Source organism: Boleophthalmus pectinirostris, unplaced genomic scaffold, assembly GCF_026225935.1.
Source record: "Boleophthalmus pectinirostris isolate CB_2022bp ecotype Guang Dong unplaced genomic scaffold, ASM2622593v1 HiC_scaffold_16, whole genome shotgun sequence".
NCBI lineage: Eukaryota > Metazoa > Chordata > Actinopteri > Gobiiformes > Gobiidae > Boleophthalmus > Boleophthalmus pectinirostris.
Genome location: NW_026571095.1, coordinates 33165012 through 33190016, shown reverse-complemented (window position 1 = coordinate 33190016; position 25005 = coordinate 33165012). Strand labels below are relative to the sequence as shown.

Below are 25005 nucleotides of genomic sequence, written 5' to 3'. Positions count from 1 at the left end.
CAGTCGTACGACGCAGTATTAGTACAGTAGTAGCAGTAGTAGTAGTATTAAATGTACTTGTCTGTGTTTCAGGAGCTGTACTCTCAGTCGTACGATGCAGTATTAGTACAGTAGTAGCAGTAGTAGTAGTATTAAATGTACTTGTCTGTGTTTCAGGAGCTGTACTCTCAGTCGTACGACGCAGTGGGGGTGATGTTCGCGTCCATCCCGGGCTTCGCAGACTTTTACTCTCAGACGGAGATGAATAACCAGGGCGTGGAGTGTCTGCGTCTGCTCAACGAGATCATCGCAGACTTCGACGAGGTGAGCGAGTTCACACGCGAGCTCCCAGGGGTCTGCAGAAAACACAAACAGTAATAAAAACACAAACATGTCTCTTCAGAGTAATGTATAGCTCATCAAGTCTTTACTCTGTCCAAGGCTCCCTCCTTCTTCATCACTTCTCTTCCATCCCTCAGCAATATCTTCTGTAAATGTAACGTTCATTTTCATTGCTCCAAGGATGTACTTCACCACCTCCGCACTCCCACACTCCTCCAGCTCCAAATGCCTCACAGAAATCAAACACTGGTGCTCGTCCAACTTCCTAAAAGTTTACTCTTGTAGCTTTTACACATAACCATAATGTTGTTTCTGTTCTTATGATTATCCCATCAAAAAGCACAGTGAGCCTCCTGTGCGTCTCTCATCTCATTTGGGTTGGCAGTTTCAATGCTTAAATCCGGTCACTTTAAACCTCAAAGGACTCTCTCTGATCTGAATCTCTCTGATCTGAATGGTCTCTACCTAAACCCCCTAAGCATCTGCAACAAACCATGCCAATCTGAGCTTTCACATGAGGCATGACCTGTTCATAAACTGAGAATGAGACAAACTCTGATGTGTCCTGCAGGTTAAAGCTCTGGAAACACAGGTTCAGTTGTTATTATGGTAAATTTAAGAGCACACGATACATGCAACATGAATCATGAGCGTCGAAAAAGGTCGACTCCCGATGACCTAAACAGTCCACTAACTCCGTCCTCCTGTGCTCCTGCAGCTGCTGGGAGAGGAACGCTTCCAGGACATCGAGAAGATCAAGACCATCGGCAGCACCTACATGGCAGTGTCCGGCCTGTCCCCCGAGAAGCAGGTGAGGGACACAGTGCTGTCTTATCTGTGTTTAAGTAATCCTGCGGAATGTCCACTGCAGAGACCAGAGTGTCCCTGTGTCTCCATGGGCTCTTTGGTTTCTTCAAGTTAAATTCAAGCCTTTTTAAGACCTTTTTAGGACCATTTATATAAAAACGTGGTACCTATTTCACAGCCTATTTCATAAACCTACCAGCGAAGAAAAACAAAATTCTTGAATTTGTGTTCATTAATTTCTCAAACAAATGTGAAAATGTGGAACGTGTAAAGGATGATGGAAGAATGATGTAACCTCACTGCAGCAGAGTAATGACGCTACAACGACACAGACACAGACGCAGACAACAAGCCAAACAGACGGGTGAAAAATCATCAGACTTTAAATCTCTGATGGTAAAGACCAGTGATTGTGAACCTTAGAGCCGGGGCCCAAAACACCTAAGGGCCAGAAGAATATTTTACATTTAATGAGATTGGCTTCTAGTTAGTTTTTACTGAAAAAACAGTCCCCAAGATCAAGAAGGTTAAGAACCCCGAGTTTAGACCTCAACAAACATGTTCAGAAGTGTCCCTGACTGACCTGTGGTTGTGTTGTTGTGTTGTGCTCCTCACAGCAGTGCCTGACCTGTGGTTGTGTTGTTGTGTTGTGCTTCTCACAGCAGTGCCTGACCTGTGGTTGTGTTGTTGTGTTGTGCTCCTCACAGCAGTGTGAGGATAAGTGGGGACACCTGTGTGCTCTGGCAGACTTCGCCATCGCGCTGAACGAGAGCATCCAGGAGATCAACAAACACTCCTTCAACAACTTTGAGCTGAGGATCGGTGAGACACACACACACACACACACACGACACAGATGAAACACACACACACACACAGATGAACACACACACACACACACACACACGACACAGATGAAACACACACACACACAGATGAACACACACACACACACAGATGAGACACACACACACTTACACACACGACACAGATGAAACACACACACACACACACAGATGAGACACACACACACACACACAGATGAGACACACACACACTTACACACACGACACAGATGAAACACACACACACACAGATGAGACACACACACACTTACACACACGACACAGATGAAACACACACACACTTACACACACGACACAGATGAAACACACACACACTTACACACAGATGAGACACACACACACAAATGACACACACACAGATGAGACACACACACAAACACAGATGAGACACACACACACACTTACACACACAGATGAGACACACACACACACACACAGATGAGACACACACACACTTACACACACAGATGAGACACACACACACACACAGATGAGACACACACACATGACACACACAAATGAGACACACACACACACACACAGATGAGACACAGACACACTTACACACACACACAGATGAACACACACACACAGATGAGACACACACACACTTACACACACGACACAGATGAAACACACACACACACACAATGACACACACACAGATGAGACACACACACACTAATGACACACAGATGAGACACACACACAACACACAGATGAGACACACACTGATGAGACACACACACACTTACACACAGATGAGACACACACACACACACAATGACACACACACACACACAGATGAGACACACACACACTGATGAGACACACACAGATGAGACACACACACACACAACATGACACACACACACACAGACACACACACTGATGACACACACAGATGACACACACACACACACAGATGAGAACACACACACACAATGACACACACACACACACTGACAGACACACACAGATGAGACACACACACACACACACACACAGATGAGACACACACACACACAATGACACACACACACACACACATGACACACACTTACACACAGATGAGACACACACACACACACAACATGACACACACACACACACACACAGATGAGACACACACACACACACAGATGAGACACACAGATGAGACACACACACACACACACAGATGAGACACACACACAGATGAGACACACACATACTTACACACAGATGAGACACACACTGATGAGACACACACACACTTACACACAGATGAGAGACACACACACACACAGATGAGACACACACTGATGAGACACACACACACTTACACACAGATGAGACACACACACACTTACACACAGATAAGACACACACACGAGACACACACAGATGAGAAAAACTGAAAAACTTACAAATGAAGTGAATTCTGTAACAGTCGGTCATAGACAGCAGAAAGAATGCATCAAAGTCAATTAATTACTTTTGGTGATGTGTGAATAATTGTACGACTGTGATGTTATTTTTCACAATAATTGAAACGCCAAAGTGTCATCCCATAATAAATAAGTACCAAGTGAAGCTCAACAGTCCTGCCCTTTGAAAGTTAAACCTTGGAGAAATATTACAGTCGTAACATTTTCACTGAGCCAAATGAAGTGAAAATAAAATGAAAAACAAACATGCTTGTGGAGGCACATGTACCCAAATGGATTGTTTCTCACGTCGGCACAGACTGCAGAAAATCAATAATGGGTTTCCAAAGTTTATTAAATTTATGAAACTTTATTTTTTAATAAACTTTATTTATTTATTTATTTATTTTGGACAGTCTATTGGAAAAAATGGATGGGTATAGCACTCTGACAACCTCATGGTGGGAGGTCACTGTTTGAGCTCCATATGCCAGAGGAAAAATGCCGGAGAGCTCCTCATTTTAGCGGCCGCAAAAAATTGAGACAATTATAAGAAAGAGGGCGAATCTTTGGGGTACAATTAGATGCCAATGAAACATAAACCACTGTCCATTTATTAGTGAAAAAAAAAAAAAAGTTGGGTTTTCGAATTATGCATTTAGTAATAGGCATGTAATTAACCAAATTTTTGTTATAAAGAAAAAAACAGTATTTCCCTCTTTTCCCTTTATTTATTTATTTATTTATTTATTTATGTATTCAATTTACTTTTATTCTTTATTAACTCTTAATTTATTGTTATTGTTATTATTATTATTATTATAATTAATAATAATAATAATAATAATAATAATAATAATAATAATAATAATAATAATAATAATAATAATATAATGTATATTTTAATTTAATTTAATTTTTTTCTTTATTATTATTATTTATTCCCCACTGGAGAAAATGGAGGAAGGTAATGGGAAAGGGGGGTTTGGGGAATAAAAAAAAATTGTCACATTATATTACTACTAATTGTTTTCTCTGTGACATTTGCTTTATGTGCACACACACACAAAAAAAAAAAAAAAGTTATTCATCAGCACAAGGGTATAATTTCGAAATTCCTTGGCGAGCTACATTTTTTATAAAGTTATGTAATATTTCCATCTTATTCTTCTGCTCTCGTCCCGCAGGCATGGCTCACGGGTCAGTGGTCGCCGGCGTGATCGGAGCCAAGAAGCCCCAGTACGACATCTGGGGCAAAACGGTGAACCTGGCGAGCCGCATGGACAGCACCGGGGTCAGCGGCAAGATCCAGGTCCCCGAGGAGACCTACCTGATCCTCAAAGAGCGCGGGTTCGCCTTCGAGTACCGCGGCGAGATCTACGTGAAGGGCATCAGCGAGCAGGAGGGCAAGATCCGCACGCACTTCCTCCTGGGCCGCGTCCAGCCCAACCCGCTCATCCTGCAGCCGCGCAAGATCACCGGGCAGTACTCGCTGGCCGCCGTGGTCCTGGGGCTGGTGCAGTCGCTCAACCGGCAGAAGCAGAAGCAGATACTCAACGAAAACAACAACTCTGGGATCATGAAAGGACACCATTACAACCGCAGGACGTTGTTAGCGCCCGCGGGGTCGGACAGCACAAGCGGGCACCACGCCGAGTCCACCGACAAAACCGAGCTGTCCTGAGGAAAAGAGGAGAGGGACGGCGATTACACACACTCACAAAAAAAAAAAAAAAACACTTGAAGAGATGGCACAAAAACTGATCCGAAGCCAGGGATTTACGAGCAAAGCAATGTAGAGGACGAACGGGTGTCTCTAAAGCTAAAGGCTAACTTATTTAATGAGATGTAAAGGGTAACGGAGATTTGGGGTTTGGTTTGTGGTGGTGTGTCCAGTGTCACGCTTGGTTTTGTCCAGTGATCTCAAATGTCTAAAAGACATGAATACATATTATAAAGTTCCCATATTATGCTGGTTTGGCTTTTTAAACTCATTTGAGAGGCCTTAGCTCGTTTATTTTGTCATGATTTTAAACCTAATTTGTCATAAACTGTAGATCTGATCGTGAACTCGGAAGTAAAGCTGGTGCAGAGTCAGCAGGCTGGTTGTTGAGTTCAGAGGGCGTGATTGACAGGTGAATTGGCCAATCAGGGACAAGCACGGTCTGTCTGTATCAAAACAAACATGACTGCTGTGGGTGAAGCGATAAACTTTGTAAAATGTGCCAAGAAAGATCAAAAGTGAGGATTGAGTTTGGAGCGCTGCAAACTGTTTCAAATGATTTAGATCTATTTTCGCATTTTCAAAAATTGGGTGCAGCCTCTTTAAATTTATGTTTATGATACAAAATGATACGCAACTATACAAAACAATACGAAACAATACACGGTGTTACAAAATGATACAAAATAATACGCAACGATACGAAATGATGTCTGGCCATTTCGTATTGTTGCGAACGATTTGCAATGAAACGAAACAATACAATATAATATGAACGATACGAAACAATACGCAACGTTACAAAACGATTTGCAATGATACGAAACGATACAAAATAATACGCAACGTTACGAAACGATACAAAACTATTCACAATGATACGAAATTATACGCAATGATACAAAACAATACAAAATGAAACAAAATGATATGAAATGATACAAAACGATACAAAAAAACCGCAATGATACAAAACAATACCAAACAATACAAAGCGATACCAAATGATAAACAATCATACGAAACAATACAAAGTGATACAAAACGATACACAATTGTACGAAATGATACAAAACAGTACGAAACAATGTTAAACAACAAAACAATACACAATGATGTGAAACAATACAAAATGATATGAGATGATACAAAATGATACGAAATGATACGCAATCATATGCAGTGACACAAAACGAAACGATACAGAACAATATAAAACAAAACGATACGAAACAAAAAGAAACAATATGAAACGATACATAACGATAAGCAATTACACGAAACAATACAAAATGATACAAAACAATACGAAACAAAACAATATGAAACAAAACGAAATGATACAAAACAATATGCAATGATAGGAAAAAATACAAAATGATACAAAATGATATTACATGATACTTGATCTACCAAAATTTCAGTATCTGTACCAATTGCAATTGACTCTGTAGGTGTTGCGCCCTCTGCTGGAAACACTGAGGACATGAAGCCTTTTGGACAGACGCAGAAAGTTGAAATTTTTAAACATCCAGCGAGTCCTTCGAGTTCACGATCAACACAAATGGTTCACGACACAATTTCTCTTATCGTAAGTTGAATTTTTGCAATATACTCTACAGAAAAATCCACGTTTTGCATAATCACAAGGGAAAAACTTTACACACAGGGCTTTTAAACGAGGCTAACATCAGTAACTGCAATCGCTGATGTTTTTGTTATCGCCGATGCTTTCCGGTGAAGGCAACTGACGTGTATGGACTTTAAAAACAGAGAGGAGCACAAGAGTAGCCATTTCCAACTCTCTAAAAAAGGTACAAAAAGTCTGTGAAGCAAAATATGGGATCTTTAAGGGTTTGTTGTAGCAGTTTTCGCTATAATTTTCTCCATTTCAGCAATTCTATTCACTACTCAGCAATTCTAGCACTAATTCCGTGGGTTTGGGACCGTGTTCGAAAAACGTGACGACAACAACTTCAAATTCCTAGGGCAGTACATGATTGTGATTCCTTCAGATGCCCTACCGCTCAGTCAGACGCACAGGCCACCGGAGCAAAGAACAAAAAAAACAAAAAACAAAACAAAGATCGAATTTGAAACATTCCAACAGAACATTACCTCTGGCCCCACCCACTGCAATTGTTCGACCAATCAGGTGCCTCCAAACGGCGCCTCTCTATGAATGTTGCTTTTGAAACGGAGGATAAAGACTGTGCTGTTTACTTTTTTTTACACCCCGCCCCCGTCCCGCCTCCCCTCGGCCCCGATGTCCAATAATATTTATTTTGTATTTCTTTTCTATTTAAACCGACAATAAAGGGGTCTACTTTTCTTACGTCCTGGTCGTGTTGTTTGTCACTTAAGTCTTTAAAACACCTGATTTTAAATGTGATGTTTTCAAAGGATTGACACAAAAATGATGAGTATACGCACATGGACACAGATACTATAAGGACACATGGGAATAGAAAAGAAAGTACTACCATTTAATGCGGAAAATCTAGTCTAAAGTTAAGAAAATAGAATGTGATTTTCAACATTAAATGGTAGGAAGAGTGTTTTTTATTATTGTGATATTGAAATCGAAATGTATCGTGACAACAGAGTACTCATATTTAAGGAAACTAATAAAAGTAAACAGAATAAAAATCTATATATAATTTAAAAGGAATGAATGAAGACAAGATCGATGCTCTTATTGATAGTATTTCATTTTAATTAATTCCTCAATCAAATACCAAACACAAACTCGGTGTCCAAGGATCAAATCTGACAATAACTACTGTACATGCTGCAGAAAGTCTATGAAACAAGACTATATATATATATATATATGAGTATTTTTAGAGTATATAAGAGTTGTAAAAAATAATTTAGTTATTTTTTTCTTTGATAATAGTGTGAATCATTATGGTCAGAACAGAAAGAATTCAGATTTAAAAGTGTTTCGCAAGTCACAGTCCTCAAGTCCAGGTCGAGTCCCAGGTCTTAGTCCATTTTATCAAGTCAAGTCTCAAGTCCTAAAAATAGTGACTCAAGTCTGACTCGAGTCCAAGTCACGACTTACAAGTTCACATCTCTACTACAGTATTTTAAGAACCAAAACCTCAACATTTATGTGAAAGATAAAGCCGTAGCCATACTGAACTACAGGAATGTAATGAACTGTCTATACAGCATGTGTCCTGTAGTATCTCTGTATACTAAAAATACTAAAAACAGGTCTGTTACCTTGTTTCTGCAGTACAAATACAACTTCTGTTATTATATTTATGTGCAATTGTCCAGAATATTTTACATTACCCCAAATAGAAAAAAAATGAGCCCATGTTTGTTACTTTTGTCTACATGAGAGGCGGAACATCTGGGTCGTCCACAAACCCAGGGGACACACTGGGCTCTGATTGGACAGTCGTCTCCCTGGTGTCTAGAGGACCTTCTCCGCTGTGAGGACGCTGGACGATGTTTGTGAAATCCACCAGTGCGCTGGAATCTACCTCCAACAACTCATGGGCTGAACCAGACCTACAACACAAAACGAAACAACACAATGTGAAATGATTCTAAATACTCAGAATACAGTGTGTAGAGGACTAAAGGGGAGAGTGAGGGGGAGTGAGGGGAGGTCTGGAGGACTAAAGGGGAGAGTGAAGGGGAGTGAGGGGAGGTCTGGAGGATTAAAGGAGGGAGTGAGGAGCTGGGTTCTGGAGGACTAAAGGGAAGAGTGAGGGGGGAGTAAGGGGCAGGATTCTGGAAGACTAAAGGGGAGTGTGAGGGGGAGTGAGGGGTGGGTTCTGGAGGTCTAAAGGGGAGAGTGAGGGAGGAGGAAGGACAGAGTCTGGAGGTCTAAAGGGAAGAGTGAGGGGGGAGTAAGGGGCAGGATTCTGGAAGACTAAAGGGGAGAGTGAGGGAGGAGGAAGGGGCAGGATTCTGGAAGACTAAAGGGGAGTGTGAGGGGGAGTGAGGGGTGGGTTCTGGAGGTCTAAAGGGGAGAGTGAGGGAGGAGGAAGGACAGAGTCTGGAGGTCTAAAGGGAAGAGTGAGGGGGGAGGAAGGACGGGGTCTGGAGGACTAAAAGGGAGAGTGAGGGAGGAGGAAGGGGCAGGATTCTGCAAGACTAAAGGGGAGTGTGAGGGGGAGTGAGGGGTGGGTTCTGGAGGTCTAAAGGGAGAGTGAGGGAGGAGGAAGGACAGAGTCTGGAGGTCTAAAGGGAAGAGTGAGGGGGGAGGAAGGACGGGGTCTGGAGGACTAAAAGGAAGACTGAAGGAGGAGGAAGGATAGAGTCTGAAAGTCTAAGGAACAGTGTGACTGACAAGGATCCACACTTCAAACCCCACCCCTGAGGCTGGAGGCAGCACACACCTTTTTTGACTGTTTTTGACCATGAAGATAAAGAAAATTGACCTGGTTTGTATTTAAAAAAAAATGTTGAAAATGACTAGGAGCATTAGGCAAACACTACCTAAACATTATATACTCAGTTTAGTAGCAAAAAAGTGTATTTCGTGTTTGTTGTCGTGCAGTTTGACTCACCTGCTGCTGTGGTTCGTGCGCTGTTTGGGGACAGGAGGCTTCTTCTTCGTCACTCGGATTTCCCCTTCAGCCTGAAACAAACATTCTTAATCACAAAAACATTAAACTGTTTATGTTATAGTTTGATGTTTTGGCTCTAAGACAATTATCCAATCAGAAAGCAGAATGAGTCTCACATGAGTCTCTCATTTGTGTTGCCAGTCTCAAAAAAATCTAAAATCCAGTGTGCTTAAACCAAAAATGTCTCTCTCTGATCTAAACGGTCACTACCTAAACCCCAGCACCTCCAGACAATCATGAGGCAGTACTAGTGAAGTGGAGGTTCTGAGAAAAACCTGTGTCTTGGCCCTAGTAGATAGAATTTTAAAAGTTTTGTCAGAACTCAGCATTACTTTCTATATTGTTCAACTTTTTTCACGCCCTAACCTCCCTCTGGTGTAACTCATTAATCAGGTATTATCCCATGAAACTAAGTGATCATTATACAAACAGTAGGACTTTCTGTCATATGCACTTTGGAATAGAGACTGTGTGGACTGTGGCAGGTACCCGGGGCATGGTGAGGACGAGGTGCCCTGTGCTCTGGGACCTCTGGGCTGTGGAGGCGTCAGGTTTTACTTCAGCGGGGAGAACGATCTGGAACACCTGCAACCACCAACACATCAACAGGCTATTCTATGATAGACAGAGTTGAGTAGAGTAGCCAAAAATTGTACTTGAAATAATATTACTCAAGTAGAAGTACAAAGTAGTGGTCCAAGACATTAGTTAGTAAGAGTAATGGAGGTCATACGATTTCCACTTTCAAGGCATTTAAAGCTCTTTACCACTCATCCCCCACTCAACACATTCATATACCGGTGTACGCAGACACCTAACATAGTTCAGGTTTTTTGACATGAATCTGTATGGCATTCCCGTGAGCAGTGTCGCGCATCCATACTGATTTACCCCCGACAGCATCCAGTGAGCCGAGATACTGGCTAGTTTTGGAGCTGAAGAAAGTAGTCCGGCAAGTTGGCTGGGGACATTAAAATAAAGAGTTTTTCTTCTCAAAACTATATGTCTTCAAAAGAGTGATACATCTGCATCACAAAACCTTTGTCCTCAAAAAAGTCAGACCTCATAATCGCTTGGCACTATTTTCTCTCCGTTTCGTATCACTGCGCGCTGTGTGCTCACTCTCTGCCCGTTTTTCGGCATCAGTATTTTCGGGTTCATAAAGATCTCGTCTTGACTCTGTGCTAAAGGCAAGGTCTTCATCGTCGGTGTCGTAATCAGACATGTTGTGGCATTTGTATCACTGCATGCTGCTGCCAGGTGACAGCTGCGCCTGTTTCACTTTGTTTACTGCTCGGAATGTTAGCAACAACATGTCTGATTACGACACCGACGATGAAGACCTTGCCTAAACATAAACCTTTTGTCACTTTAGATTTACTCACAGTGGGAAGAGGAAACACAACTTTTACTCAAGTAAGACAAGAGTACTCTTACTTCAGTGAAAATATTACTCAAGTAGGAGTAATTAAGCTCACCTTCCCTTTGATCAGGACCCGGGCGTAGCTGGGCTGTATGTCCACGTCAATCAGAGACGTGTCCAAATGTCTGAGGGAGAAAATATACATGATGTGACGACTTTCTACACTGACCATTAGGGATGTGACAATAACGGAAAAATCGTGATATTGTATCGTCAAAGTTCTCACAATAATATCGTGGACCATCACAATATATCAAATTACAGGTCTCTTTGCTTAAATTAAGAGTTATGGTGCAGGAATAGTTTAAAAAAAGACAGAGGGAACTACATAGACCATGATCCTTTGCTCCATTTCAGTGCAGACTACAAGAAGAAATAACAGTTCTAATACTTTTAAGTCTTAGTTCTTTGGATTAAGTCTTGTCAAGGCATTTTAAGCGGAAAAACTATCATATACAGTCTTAGTTTCCATCCTGGTCCAGTCCTGGTTCAGTTTTGGTTCAGTCCAGCACTACCCCTGGCCCACAGTTTTTGTTTAGTCCTGGTTTAGTCCTAGTAAAATCCTGGTTCTGTCGTGGTTCAGTCCTGTTCCAGTCCTGTCCCAGCCCTGGTTTAGTCCTGCTTTAGTCCTTCTGTCCTGGTCCATTCCTGGTCCAGTCCTGCTTAAGTCCTGGTCCAGTCCTGCCCAACAGTTTTTGCTGTTCAGCCTCCACAAAATATCACAATAAATATCGTACCAAGAGATTTGGATATTGTTACGTCCCTAATTGTGAGCTTTTTGACAATATCGCAATAAATATCATACAGTGAGTTTCATACTGTGACGATATCGTATCGTGAGACATGGATATCGTTACACCCCCACTGACCATGGTTTGAAAATTGTAGAATTCGTCTTTTAACTCTTTTAAAAGATGCAGTGTGTAACTTTTCTGGTGGAGGGTCCATCAAGTGCTTTTGTGCATGGAGACATTTCTATCTTCATGGAGACCAAACTAGACCAAGATACAGGTTAGATCTGTGGAGAAGTCACACCGCTCACAGTCAGAATGCCTATTTTTCTAGGGATTTTTGAGCTATAAAACCACCTGTAATTAAAAAAAAAAGCTGTTTAATGTCACACTGTGGAACATTCCAGGCAGAACAATGACATATCCAACCAAAAAGTTACATAGTGCACCTTTAAAATGAGACACGTTTTGTTATTTCACTCAAAATTCAGCAAATTCTAAATAGCTCAAAGGGCAAATTCACTTGAAATAAACATTATGATGATTTATTTATAAGAGTTCACTCGCGAATCACGTTTGGGTGAGTGAATCACATCGTATCAACTTGTTGGTACTTCAATTAAAACGATAATTTCACTTTCGCTCAGTCTGCTGACAGAGAAGATCTTGTTTCATGTGGATAGGCCCAGCAGCTACAAGAACATCAACCATAAACCAGGTCAACCATGCTGCATTTTGAGGTTTGGAGATGTAAACAGACTAAAGGATTAAAGGATAAAGGATTAGTCAGACACAAAACGTAACTCCAGGTCTGTTTTTGAGGACGTAACAGCGTTAGAACATGGCTGAAAGCTCACAGGAGTCAATTTTATCTAAAGCAAATTCTTCTGCTCCTCTCCATCTACATCCATCCATCCACTTTTTTCACTTTATTTGAATAACAGGGGTATTTAAAGTCATTATGTGGTCATTTTTAATCTTGAGCATTATGGCGTGTGTCCAGTTGGAGGTGGTTGAAAAAAGGACTTAATTGGTATTTATGTAAAAGTACAGATAAAGGTGAAAAGTAATAAAGAAAAATGTATTAATCACATGAAAAAATCTAATTAAATGTAAAATGTGTCCAACGTCACAAAAATAAAATGTTTACTGTCTAAATCAGACTTGGAGAGACTTATCCATGTGTTTGTTTTCAGTAGGTTAGATACTGTAATGTTCTGCTCACTGGTCTCTCCAAACGAGCTGTGAGACGCTGCAGAACATCCAGAACATCCAGAACATCCAGAACACTGCAGCTCGGGTCCTCAGTAGGAAGTACGAGCACATAAGTCCTGTGCTCAGGTCTCTGCACTGCCCTCTGTGGCTCAGAGACTTTAAAGCGGCTCTGTTTGTACAAGTCTCTCCATGGCCGAACACCAAAGTCCATCTGTGACATGTTAGTGCCACATGAACCATCTCACACTCTGAGGAGCTCAGGGACCGGCCTCCTGCTGGTGCCCAGAGTCACGACTAAACATGGGGAGTCAGAGTTTCAAGTTCACGCAGCTAAAACCTGGAACAGTCTGAACACGTGAGACAGACTCTACTTTGACTCTGTTTAAATCCAGGCTCAAAACGATTCTGTTTAACTGTGCATATGACTGAAAGGTTTTCATTCCCCACTCTTCTCTCTAACTTATGTAATTAATGTCTGTCTCTCTTTTAAATTTTATGATGAATATTTATGTTTTAATTTGTTTTTATTGCGATTTTAATGTATTCCTTATTCTGTAAAGCAGGGATCTCCAACCTTTTGCATCCAGTGAGCTACCTTTCCAAAATGAAAATGCCAGAGAGCAGCACTCATTTTAGCGGTCACAAGAAATTGAGTCAATATAAGAAGGTAAGCTTTAGTGTTGCACAGTTAGTTGCCTATAAAACCTAAAACCATTATCCATTTATTAGAACACAAAGTTCAAAATAACATATTTACAATGATAATGACTAAAATTTGAGTTATTTAGTACAATATGTATAATTCAGAAATCTCTTGGAGAGCTACTAGTAACTCCCGAGCTACAGGTTGGAGACCCCTGCTGTAAAGCGCTTTGAATTTGTTTATGTACGAATTGTGCTGTACAAACAAACTTGCCTTCCCTGTAAAATGTACTGAAGTAATGCAGCACAGCACTACTTTTGTCCCCCTGCTCACCTGTAAACAGCCAGGTCCAGGACAATGGTGTTGTTCTCCTCATCTTCAGTCAGACAATAGTCCAGCCTGAGGCACAAAGAAGAGGGTGAGAGTGATTAAAACCAGGACTAAACCAGGACTAAACCAGGACTTGAGCAGGTCCTCACTTGGGCTCGTTGGCGTTGAGCACTTGTCCGTCTGCAGTGATCAGGGTGCGAGGAGGACGGGGCTTCTTCTGAGCATCTCTAACGCACATGAACACAAATGTATATTTTTCATTTATTTTAAGTAACAAATAAAAAGGAACAGGATCATGCTTTGTGTGGAATGAAGATAAAGATGTGAGATGTGAGGTTTGGGGCTTTTACTTGTCCTGGCCCCTGCGTTTCTCCTCCAGGTGTCTGTGAGTGGCCAGTCTGGACTCAGGACTGAAGGAGCACGGAGTCTGCCAGAAGTCCAGCTCGGCCTGCTCCTCCTCTGAGCGCGTCTGCTGCTGCTGCTGCTGCTGCTGCTGCTGCTGCTGCTGCTGCTGCTGCTGCTGCTCTTCACCGCCACTAGAGGGAGACAAACAGAAACAAATGCTACCGTCAAGCAGCTGTGGAACATAACAAAGTAGAAGTAGTCAACTTAAGTATACATTTTAGGTATCAGTACTTTACTTAAGTAGATTTTTAAGTAAACACTTTTGACATTTTCTTTACTACATTTGAGAGCAGGTACCAGTACTTTCTACTCCACAACATTTTTAACTGGACTTAAAAGTAAAAGTGTTTTTCATGATCCTCTGAGCCCTGCAGAAATGGCTGAGGGGTTTAATTTAAACATATTTGTAGTTTAAGTTAAACACAAATATACAAATAAAAACTCTCAATTCATTTGTTTCTGCTGAAGAAAATTCAGCACAAATCTTCATCAAAATACAAAATTTGAAGCTTTATTAGAGCTCAAAATTTGCACAAAATTACTCTTTAAGTACATTATAAACAGGAATTTAAGTAGATTTTTTCATGTGACACTTTTACTTTTACTTGAGTGTTTCTTTGCTATCGGAGCTGTACTTTTATTTTTGTTTTAGTAGTTTAGTATTTTTAAAACTACAAACTGACCAGTCCTTACTGTGTGAAGTCCAAAAAGATCTAAACCAGGTCTATAACAGGACTATTCCAGGTCTAACCAAGGACTCAACCAAGTCTAATCTAGCACTAATCCAGGACTAAAACGGGACTATTGCAGGTTTAATCTAGGACTAAACCAGGTCTATAACAGAAGTATTCCAGGTCTAGAATAGATCTAAACCAGGTCTATAACAGGACTATTCCAGGTCTAGAATAGTTCTAAACCAGGTCTATAACAGGACTATTCCAGGTCTAATCTAGGACTAAACCAGGTCTAAAGTAGATCTCAACCAGGTCTATAACAGGACTATTCCAGGTCTAACCTTGGACTCAGCCAAGTCTAATCTAGCACTAATCCAGGTCTATAACAGGACTATTCCAGGTCTAATCTAGGACTAAACCAGGTCTAAAGTAGATCTAAACCAGGTCTATAACAGGACTATTCCAGGTCTAGAATAGATCTAAACCAGGTCTATAACAGGACTATTCCAGGTCTAATCTAGGACTAAACCAGGTCTATAACAGGACTATTCCAGGTCTAATCTAGGACTAAACCAGGTCTAAAGTAGATCTAAACCAGGTCTATAACAGGACTATTCCAGGTCTAGAATAGATCTAAACCAGGTCTATAACAGGACTATTCCAGGTCTAATCTAGGACTAAACCAGGTCTATAACAGGACTATTCCAGGTCTAATCTAGGACTAAACCAGGTCTAAAGTAGATCTCAACCAGGTCTATAACAGGACTATTCCAGGTCTAACCTTGGACTCAGCCAAATCTAATCTAGCACTAATCCAGGTCTATAACAGGACTAAAACAGGGCTATTACAGGTTTAATCTAGATCTAAACCAGGTCTATAACAGGACTATTCCATGTCTATTTTAGGGCTAAACCAGGTCTAAAAGTCGCCTACACCATTTCCACTTTATTTCTAAACAAGAAATGATCCAAAGAGGACAGAAAAGTGGATGAAATGAACTGTAAATGAGGCAAACGCACAAACAGAAGAACTCCGAGTGACACCAGAAGGAGCTGCACCACAGTTTGAGAGTCTGAGTTCAACCTAAGATCGCACTGCACCTGAATCAGAGACGATATGTTGAGTACAATAGTTATCCAGACTCACTGTGCGCTGCTGATGTCCGTGTACCAGCGTCCATCGAAGCCAGGTCTCCTCTCCTTGTCCTGTGGTTCCGTTTTTGCCTCCTCCAACCCTGTCGTGCTCCTCTCCTTCTCTCCTAGCTCCTTCCTGGCCTCCTCCTCCTTCTCTTTCTCCCTCTTCTTCACGTACTCTTCTTCCTGTTGGTGCACGACGGCTCTGATCCGGTCCAGTCCCTGAGCAGCTCTGAGTCGCTCCGAGCGGCTGATCTCCTTACCGTCCAAAGACTGACAAACAAAAAGACACAAAACATTTCTTAAAACTCCTGTATCACTGATATGTGTATGATATATGGCTTAAATCTCCTAAATTACATAAAGATTTAGTCCATGTTATAATGTTGTTAAATTATCCAAATGATTCAAGTGATTCAAGGTGTACAGAGTTTAAAAACGTACTAACAAAATTGAGTACTTCATCCTCCACTGCCCTCAAGCAATATTGGACAAATTGTGGCCTAGATTTAAACATAATTGTAGAAACATCTTTAGATTAAAAAAAAAAAAAAAAAAAAAAAAAAAAAAGGTGAATATAAATTCAATTACTGCCTGTTACGTTCTTTTCTTTAAAACTACAAACTGACCAGCCCTTATTGTGTGAAGTCCAAAAACATCTAAACCAGATCTATAACAGGACTATTCCAGGTCTAATCTAGGACTAAACCAGGTCTAATCTAGGACTAAACCAGGTCTATAACAGGACTATTCCAGGTCTAATCTAGGACTAAACCAGGTCTATAACAGGACTATTCCAGGTCTAATCCAGAACTAAACCAGGTTTGTAACAGGACTAATCCAGGTCTATAACAGGACTATTCCAGGTCTAATCGAGGACTAAACCAGATCTATAACAGGACTAAACCAGGTCTATAACAGGACTAAACCAGGTCTATAACAGGACTAAACCAGGTCTATAACAGGATTAAACCAGGTCTAATCGAGGACTAAACCAGATCTATAACAGGACTAAACCAGGTCTATAACAGGACTAAACCAGATCTATAACAGGACTAAACCAGGTCTATAACAGGACTAAACCAGGTCTAATCGAGGACTAAACCAGAATCTATAACAGGACTAAACCAGATCTATAACAGGACTATTCCAGGTCTAATCGAGGACTAAACTAATAAACAGGGACTAAACCAGGTCTATAACAGGACTAAACCAGATCTATAACAGGACTAAACCAGGTCTATAACAGGACTAATCCAGGTCTATAACAGGACTAAACCAGGTCTATAACAGGACTAAACCAGGTCAACCAGGATAAACCAGGTAACAGCTAACAGGTCAGACTAACCAGGTCTATAACAGGACTAAACCAGGTCTATAACAGGACTAAACCAGATCTATAACAGGACTAAACCAGGTCTATAACAGGACTATTCTAGGTCTAATCTTGAGGACTGAAACCAGGTCTAATCTAGGACTAAACCAGGTCTATAACTTAATCTAAAAGGACTAAACCAGGTCTATAACAGGACTACAGGTCTAAACCTAATCTAAAAGGACTAAAAGGTCTATAACAGGACTAAACCAGATTCTATAACAGGACTAATCCAGGTCTTATAAACAGGACTATTCCAGGTCTAATCAGGACTAAACCAGATCTATAACAGGACTAAACCAGATCTATAACAGGACTATTCCAATCTAAACAGGACTTAAACCAGGTCTATACAGGACTAATCCAGGTCTACAGGACTAAACCAGGTTCATAACAGGTCTAATCCAGGTCTATAACAGACTAAACCAGGTCTATAACAGGACTAAACCAGGTCTATAACAGGACTAAACCAGATCTATAACAGGACTAAACCAGGTCTATAACAGGGACTAAACCAGGTTAACTCTAAACCAGGTCTAAACCATAGATCTATAACAGGACTTAAACCAGGTCTATAACAGGTCATAACCCAGGTCTAATAACAGGACTAAACCAGGTCTATAACAGGACTAAACCAGGTCATAACAGGACTATTCCAGGTCTTAATCTAGGACTAAACCAGGTCTATACTAATCTAGGACTATCCAGGTCTAATCTAGGACTAAACCAGGTCTATAACAGGACTATTCAGGTCTAAAATCTAACTAAACCAGGTCTAAAACAGGACTATTCCAGGTCTAATCTAGGCTAAACCAGGTCTATAACAGGACTATTCCAGGTCTAATCTAGGACTAAACCAGGTCTAATCTAGGACTAAACCAGGTCTATAACAGGACTATTCCAGGTTCAAGATGTGAAGTTCCAGATCTGAAATTATCCAAATGAGTCAAGTGATTCAAGGTGTATAGAGTTTAAAAACATAGAGAAGCACTTCCTGTATTAACACAAGGATTTAACTAAAGTTAGATTTTTTTTACTTGCTCAGCTTCGATCAATCTGATTCAAATAATCGCCCTGACTTTCTGCGTTTTCCCGATCGCTTTCAGTGATCCGAGAGCAGTTTAAAACTACAGCTTCAAGACATTACAAGTTTTGGAGATGTACAGTTCTTTTTTTTTTTTCTCAGTCCAGTCATCCAAATTAAAACACTGCCTGCGTCATCGGCATAAATGGTTGATTTAAAACAGTTTCAATGACAATTTTGAACAAAAAAAAAAAATCCTCCATACAACCTTTAAAGCTCACAAGAGTAAATTTTGCATCATATAGGAGTTTTAACTTCTAGCTGAGGACTGACCTGCAGCTGGGGCAGAGCGTTCACCACGTACTCCCTGTAGAAGTGGAAGTCTGCGCAGGGGTTCCCCAGCAGGAAGAGCTGCCTCAGGTGGACGTTGTGTCTCAGTGACTGGACGCTGCTCAGACGCCCCACGAAGTTCACGGTGAGGTCCAACTTCTGCAGAGACTCACAGCCTGAAATCAAGAACAAACACTACAACAAATACTACAACAAATACTACAAAAATACAAACAACTACTGGAACAAATACTAGAATAAATACAAACAACTACAAGAAAACAAATACTACAACAAATACAATTACACTAACAAATAACAATACATAACTGAAAACTACTGGAACAAATACTAAATAAATACAACTACAAACAAATACTACAAACTAACAACAATACTGAATAAATACAATACAACTACAAAAACAATACTACATAGAACAACAAGAACAAAACTACAATACTAAACAACTAAAACAAATAAACAAAACTACAACAAATACAAGAATAAATACAATACAACTACAAGGAACAAATACTACAACAAATACTACAACAATAGGAACAAATACTAGAAATACTTACAACTACAAGAACAAATACTACAACAAATACTACAACAAATACTGGAACAAATACTAGAATAAATACAATACAACTACAACTACTACACAAATACTACAACAAATACTACTAGGCCAAATACTAGAATAAATACAATACAAGAACAACAATACTACAACAAATACTACAACAAATACTGGAACAAATAAATACTACAAAACAACTAACAAATACTACAAAAATACTACAACAAATACTACAACAAATACTAGAATAAATACAATACAACTACAAGAACAAATACTACAACAAATACTACAAACAAACAATACTACAACAACTACAAACACTAAATACTAGAATTACAATACAACAACAAGAACAACATACAACTACAACAAATAACAACATACTAGAAACTAAATACTAAATTACTAGAATAAATTACAATACAACTACAAGAACAAATACTACAACAAATACTACAACAAATACTACAACAAATACTGGAACAAATACTACAACAAATACTACAACAAATACTACAACAACTACTGGAACAAATACTAGAATAAATACAATACAACTACAAGAACAAATACTACAACAACAAATACAATTACAACTACAAGAACAAATACTACAACAAATACTACTGGAACAAATACTAGAATAAATACAATACAACTACAAGAACAAATACTACTACAACAAAACAACTACTACAAATACAATAAAACACAACATACTACAACAAATACTACAACAAATACTACAATACTACTACAACTACAACAAACTACAAATACTAGAAAATACAAACAATACAACTACATACTAGAACAAACATACTACAACAAATACTACAAACAAATACTACAACAAATACTAGAACAAATATTAGAACAAATACAATACAACTACAAGAACAAATACTAGAACAAATACTACACAAACTACAACAACAACAATACTAGAACAAATACTACAACAAATACTACAAATACTACAAATACTAGAACATACTAGAACAAATACTAGAACAATACTACAAATACTAAGCAAATACACTACAACAAATACAACAAATACTACAACAAATACTAGAGCAAATACAAGTACAACTACTACAACAAATACTAGAACAAATACTAGAACAAATATAAAAACTAATTCTAGAACAAATACAAGTACAAATACTACAGCAAATACTACAAAAAATACTAGTACAGAAGGTTGGCAGGGGTTGTACGCAGAACTTATATAATGTCATACATTACTAAGAATGTAACGATATTCAAATTTCTCGATACGGTATTTTCATCCCGCGGTACGATATTTATTGTGATATTTTGTAGACGCTAACAAAACTATGAAAATGCTACTTTTTTCCTTTTAAAATGCCTTCATAAGACTTTTATTATGTCATAAACACATAATTAAGATTTAAACGTGCTTAAAAATGATAATTCTTGTTATTATTTGTACTACTTTTCCTGTAGTCTGCGCTGTAATGGAGCAAAGGATCATGGTACATGTAGTTCACTCAGTTTTTTTTTTGTTTTTTTTAGCTATTGCTGCAAGAAAACAATGAATTTAAGCAAAGAGACTTGTAATTCGAGACTTTTGACGATACGATATCACGATATTTCAGTTATTGTTGCATTTCTACACATTACAGCCGTGACAAGAGCCGTTTTGAGTCGCTGTAGCTTTCTACCATCTTTCTACCCAGAGGATTTCGGAGTTTTATATACTCTGCTGAATAATTCAAAAGCGATTGTTCACAGTCCACTGGCCGCTGTAAATGTGCACTGTGAGTGACTTTGTGCAGTGATACTGAGAAAAGTTCATGTTCTCACTGTATCCAGTCAGGCTTGTCACGGCTGTTAAATCAACTCTATTTCTTGTGACTGCAAACAGGAGAAGCTCTCAGTCACACTACGGTTTAGTAAAAGCAGCCGAGGGGATAAAAAGGCTGGAGACGCCTAAAAGACACACACAAAAAAAGCTCCTGACCCTCCAGATTCTCTATGAGCTCGATGTTGTTGAGAGCCAAGTTCAGATACTCCAGCTTCTTCAGCTTCCCCACGTTCTCTGCAAACACAACACAACACACACTTCACCACTTCTGACTTATCATTATTATCAGGTCTGTGTTGTGCTCAGATGAGGGTCACATTAAAACCAAAGTGGTATTTATGTTCAAAACTATAGATGTCTGACACGCAGAGACAGACACAGTGGAGTACTCATGTAAAACTGCAGTTCAAGTATCATAGATTAGTCAGAGTTAAAAGTAGGAATAATGTTTGTGTTTTGGCAAATCACGGAGCTGTCATTGCATTGCCTGAATTATTGACTCAGTTGATTCGTGACGTCAGCTCGGACAGGCCCTCCATCAGAAAAGTGACAGAGTGCACCTTTAATTGTGGACTAACATTGGTGCCTGTCCTGTTCTGGACTATGGCGCTGGAGTCTGCGGTTATTGTGAACAGACCCACAGTGGGAAAGTTCAGTGCAGAGCTCAGAGGTTCTTCTTAGGCGTGCACAAAACGGCACCTAAACTTGCACTGTATGGAGACATGGGCTGGGATATGGTGCGGTTATGGAAAAGGTTGGTTAATATGCCTGACACAAGATTAACCAAACATGTGTTTAACTGGAGCCTGTTACATAAATCGTCCAGGAGTAGGGAGCAGAGGTCAGAGGTCAGTATGTGCCCAGCTGAGGCGTAGGACTCTGCCTCTGGCCTTGGATACAGGACACTTCCACTCAGTCCCAGAGGAGGAGCGCACGTGTGCTCTGTGTGACTTAAAGGGCATTAAAAAGGACATTTTCTGTACTACTGTCCTTTGTATCATGACCTGCACTGTCAGTTCTTATCTAATGTATCTTACTGTTTGTTTGCAATGTCTGATGAGGAGACTGGAGTATTTGTTTAAATGTAATGTTTTTAAGTTGGCTCAGTTTGTGTTAAAAGCTCGGGCCCTCCAGGAGACGACACTTTATGTTTGATGTGTGATCTGTCTGCTTATTGTTTCATGTGTCTTATAAGCCCATGTGCGCTGGGCACCAACTAAATGATGCATGACACTAAATAAGTAAAATAAACTAAAGTGGTATAAATCACAAACTGTACGCAAACTCTCAATGTTCTCAATGTGGAACTTTGGAGCCAAATATGGACCAAACAAAAGCCTGTTTTTTTGGTTTGGATGTTTTTATTGTAGTGAAAATTTGAAGGAAAATAAGTGTCCTTACTCTCAGCGGGCTTGCATCTCCACAAACCTGACTTATTTGGCCTCCACCTGCTTGATTCCATAAAGATGTTGTTTCTTTGGACATAATATAGGACAACATGGCTTTAAGTTAAGTTCTAAGTTACCTCATCATAAGTCATAGATGAAACATACCGATGGTGGAGATGAGGTTGTTCTGCAGGTAGAGGATGCGCAGCTCTCGGCACCACTGCTCCAGGTGCTGGATCTTCTGGATGTCCTGCTGGTGCAGAGACAGCTCCTCCAGAGAGAATATCTCCCCTTCATTATGCTCCGCACGCTTCCGGACCAGCTCCTCTGTGACTGTGGACAAGCACAAACAGGCTCAGGCTCAGACCGGGGACGAGTACATTCAATCTGCATCACTGTATTACACAGAGATAATAACAAGGACAGGGCTCTCCGCTCCCTTCCAAGTAGCTCGCCAAGGGATTTATGAATTATATGTATTGCACTTAATTACTAAAATCTGATTAATTACTATTATAAATGTGTCATTATGATGCCTAACTTGTGCACTAATAAATGGAAAATGGTCTGTTTAATAGGCATTTAAATGTACCCCTTCAGATCCATGGCTCTTACACTTTCTGTTTCTCTGGACCGTTAAATTGAGTAGTTCTCTGGCATTTACATTTTATCAAGGTAAAAAGGTTGGAGATCTCTGACCTAGTAGCGTTAACAGTGAGCCGGACTCATCATTCCAAATAGCAGCATTTGCATAAGAAACCCTGCCCTATTGACTTGATAAAAATAGTTTTGTTTAGGCTTATCCCCTTTATTAAAGTTATATTCATTGTTTCTGTTTGAAATCACAGACTCAAGTGGTTATTCGAGAATTAAAAATAAAACCAGATACAAGAACAAACCCTACGACGGAGTATAAGGGTCAGATAAAAAAACAACAACAACATGCTGGCACTACGAGAATAAAGTCGTAACATTTCCACATTAAAGTCGTAATATTATGAGAATAAAGTCGAAGCCAGAAAAGTCGTAATTTTACGAGAATAAAGTCATAAACGAGAATATCGGCTGCTCGGAAAGTCTGAACAAGTGGGGAATGGAGAATTTGGAGCATTTTGTAAAGGAGAAGAATCCGTGTATCATTCGTTCATTCGACTGAACAAGGACTGAATCAGGACTAAATCAGGTCCTGAACCAAACCAGAAAGACCAGGATTGAGACCATGACCAGACCAGGACTGAGGGCGGGGCCAGACCAGGACTGAAAATGATTTAGTGCTAGTTTAGTCCTGGAAATGGGAAATGGCGTTTCCGTGACTTTAAAATGCGATGCGGGACTATTGCGCCACATACGGACTGAACCAGAACTAAACCAGGACTGAACCAGTACTGAATCGGGACTAAACCAGGACTAAACCGTTTTCAGTCCTGGTCTGGTCCCGGTATCAGTCCCAGTCTCAGTCCTGGTCCTGTTCCCAATCTCAATCCTGGTCTCAGTTCTTGTCTGATCCCGGTCTGGTCTCGGACCTCGTTTAGTCCTGGTTTAGTTCTGGTTTAGTCCTGGTTCAGTCCTGGTTCAGTCCGGAGGCGCAAATAATGAAGAAAATTGTTGTTCGTTTTCTTATTTTTGGTTTTATATTGAAAAAACAGGTTCTTCTTCTGCCTCATTTTTCACTTTGACTTTGATTTTATTACGACTTCATTCTCGTAACATTATAACTTTATTCTCATAATATTACGACTTTATTTTAACTTCGACTTTATTCTCGTAAAATTACGACTTTTTCTGGCTTCGACTTTATTCTCATAATATTACGACTTTAATGTGGAAATGTTACGACTTTATTCTCGTAGCACCAGCATTTTATTTATTTTTTATCTGACCCTTAAACTCCAAAACCCAAATTCAGCCTCACTTTAGCCTTTTCTGCGCTGCTGCACCGCGTTAGCTCATGTAGCTAAACATGAGCTAAACATTTAAAAATGCGATGTTTAAAGAGATTTTGCTGGTTAACTGTTGTGTCTGATAAATATTTGAGCAATATGACTCAGGTAAAAATACAAATAAAATTGATAAAATGAAGCTAAAAGAATAAATCTTGATTAGAACATGAGAATAGTTTTCACTCACTGCGCACCATGGTCCTGTTGTTGTGGAGCGTTGCCGTGGCAACAGCTGCATCCGCCGCACGT

The 25005-nt window shown here is 39.9% G+C and overlaps 2 protein-coding genes across 2 annotated transcripts in view; one reads left to right on the top strand and one right to left on the bottom strand.

Annotated features, from left to right (window-relative positions):
• The window catches only part of adcy8 (adenylate cyclase 8 (brain)), a 150147-nt gene extending 145024 nt beyond the window's left edge, over positions 1 to 5123 (top strand). The window contains 4 exon segments of the mRNA XM_055151450.1: positions 157 to 303; positions 1040 to 1132; positions 1836 to 1950; positions 4591 to 5123. Coding sequence (XP_055007425.1) covers positions 157 to 303; positions 1040 to 1132; positions 1836 to 1950; positions 4591 to 5087 — 852 coding nt within the window. The 3' untranslated portion in view covers positions 5088 to 5123.
• Positions 5124 to 8114: 2991 nt separating this feature from the next.
• Positions 8115 to 25003, bottom strand: dnaaf11 (dynein axonemal assembly factor 11). The gene is given in 12 exon segments (XM_055151465.1): positions 8115 to 8651; positions 9659 to 9729; positions 10208 to 10303; positions 11197 to 11266; positions 14064 to 14129; positions 14210 to 14287; positions 14411 to 14580; positions 16283 to 16546; positions 19006 to 19178; positions 21585 to 21662; positions 22982 to 23149; positions 24944 to 25003. Coding segments are annotated over 12 exon segments (1425 nt in total). The 5' UTR covers positions 24954 to 25003; the 3' UTR covers positions 8115 to 8470.
• Between the last annotated feature and the right edge of the window lie 2 nt (positions 25004 to 25005).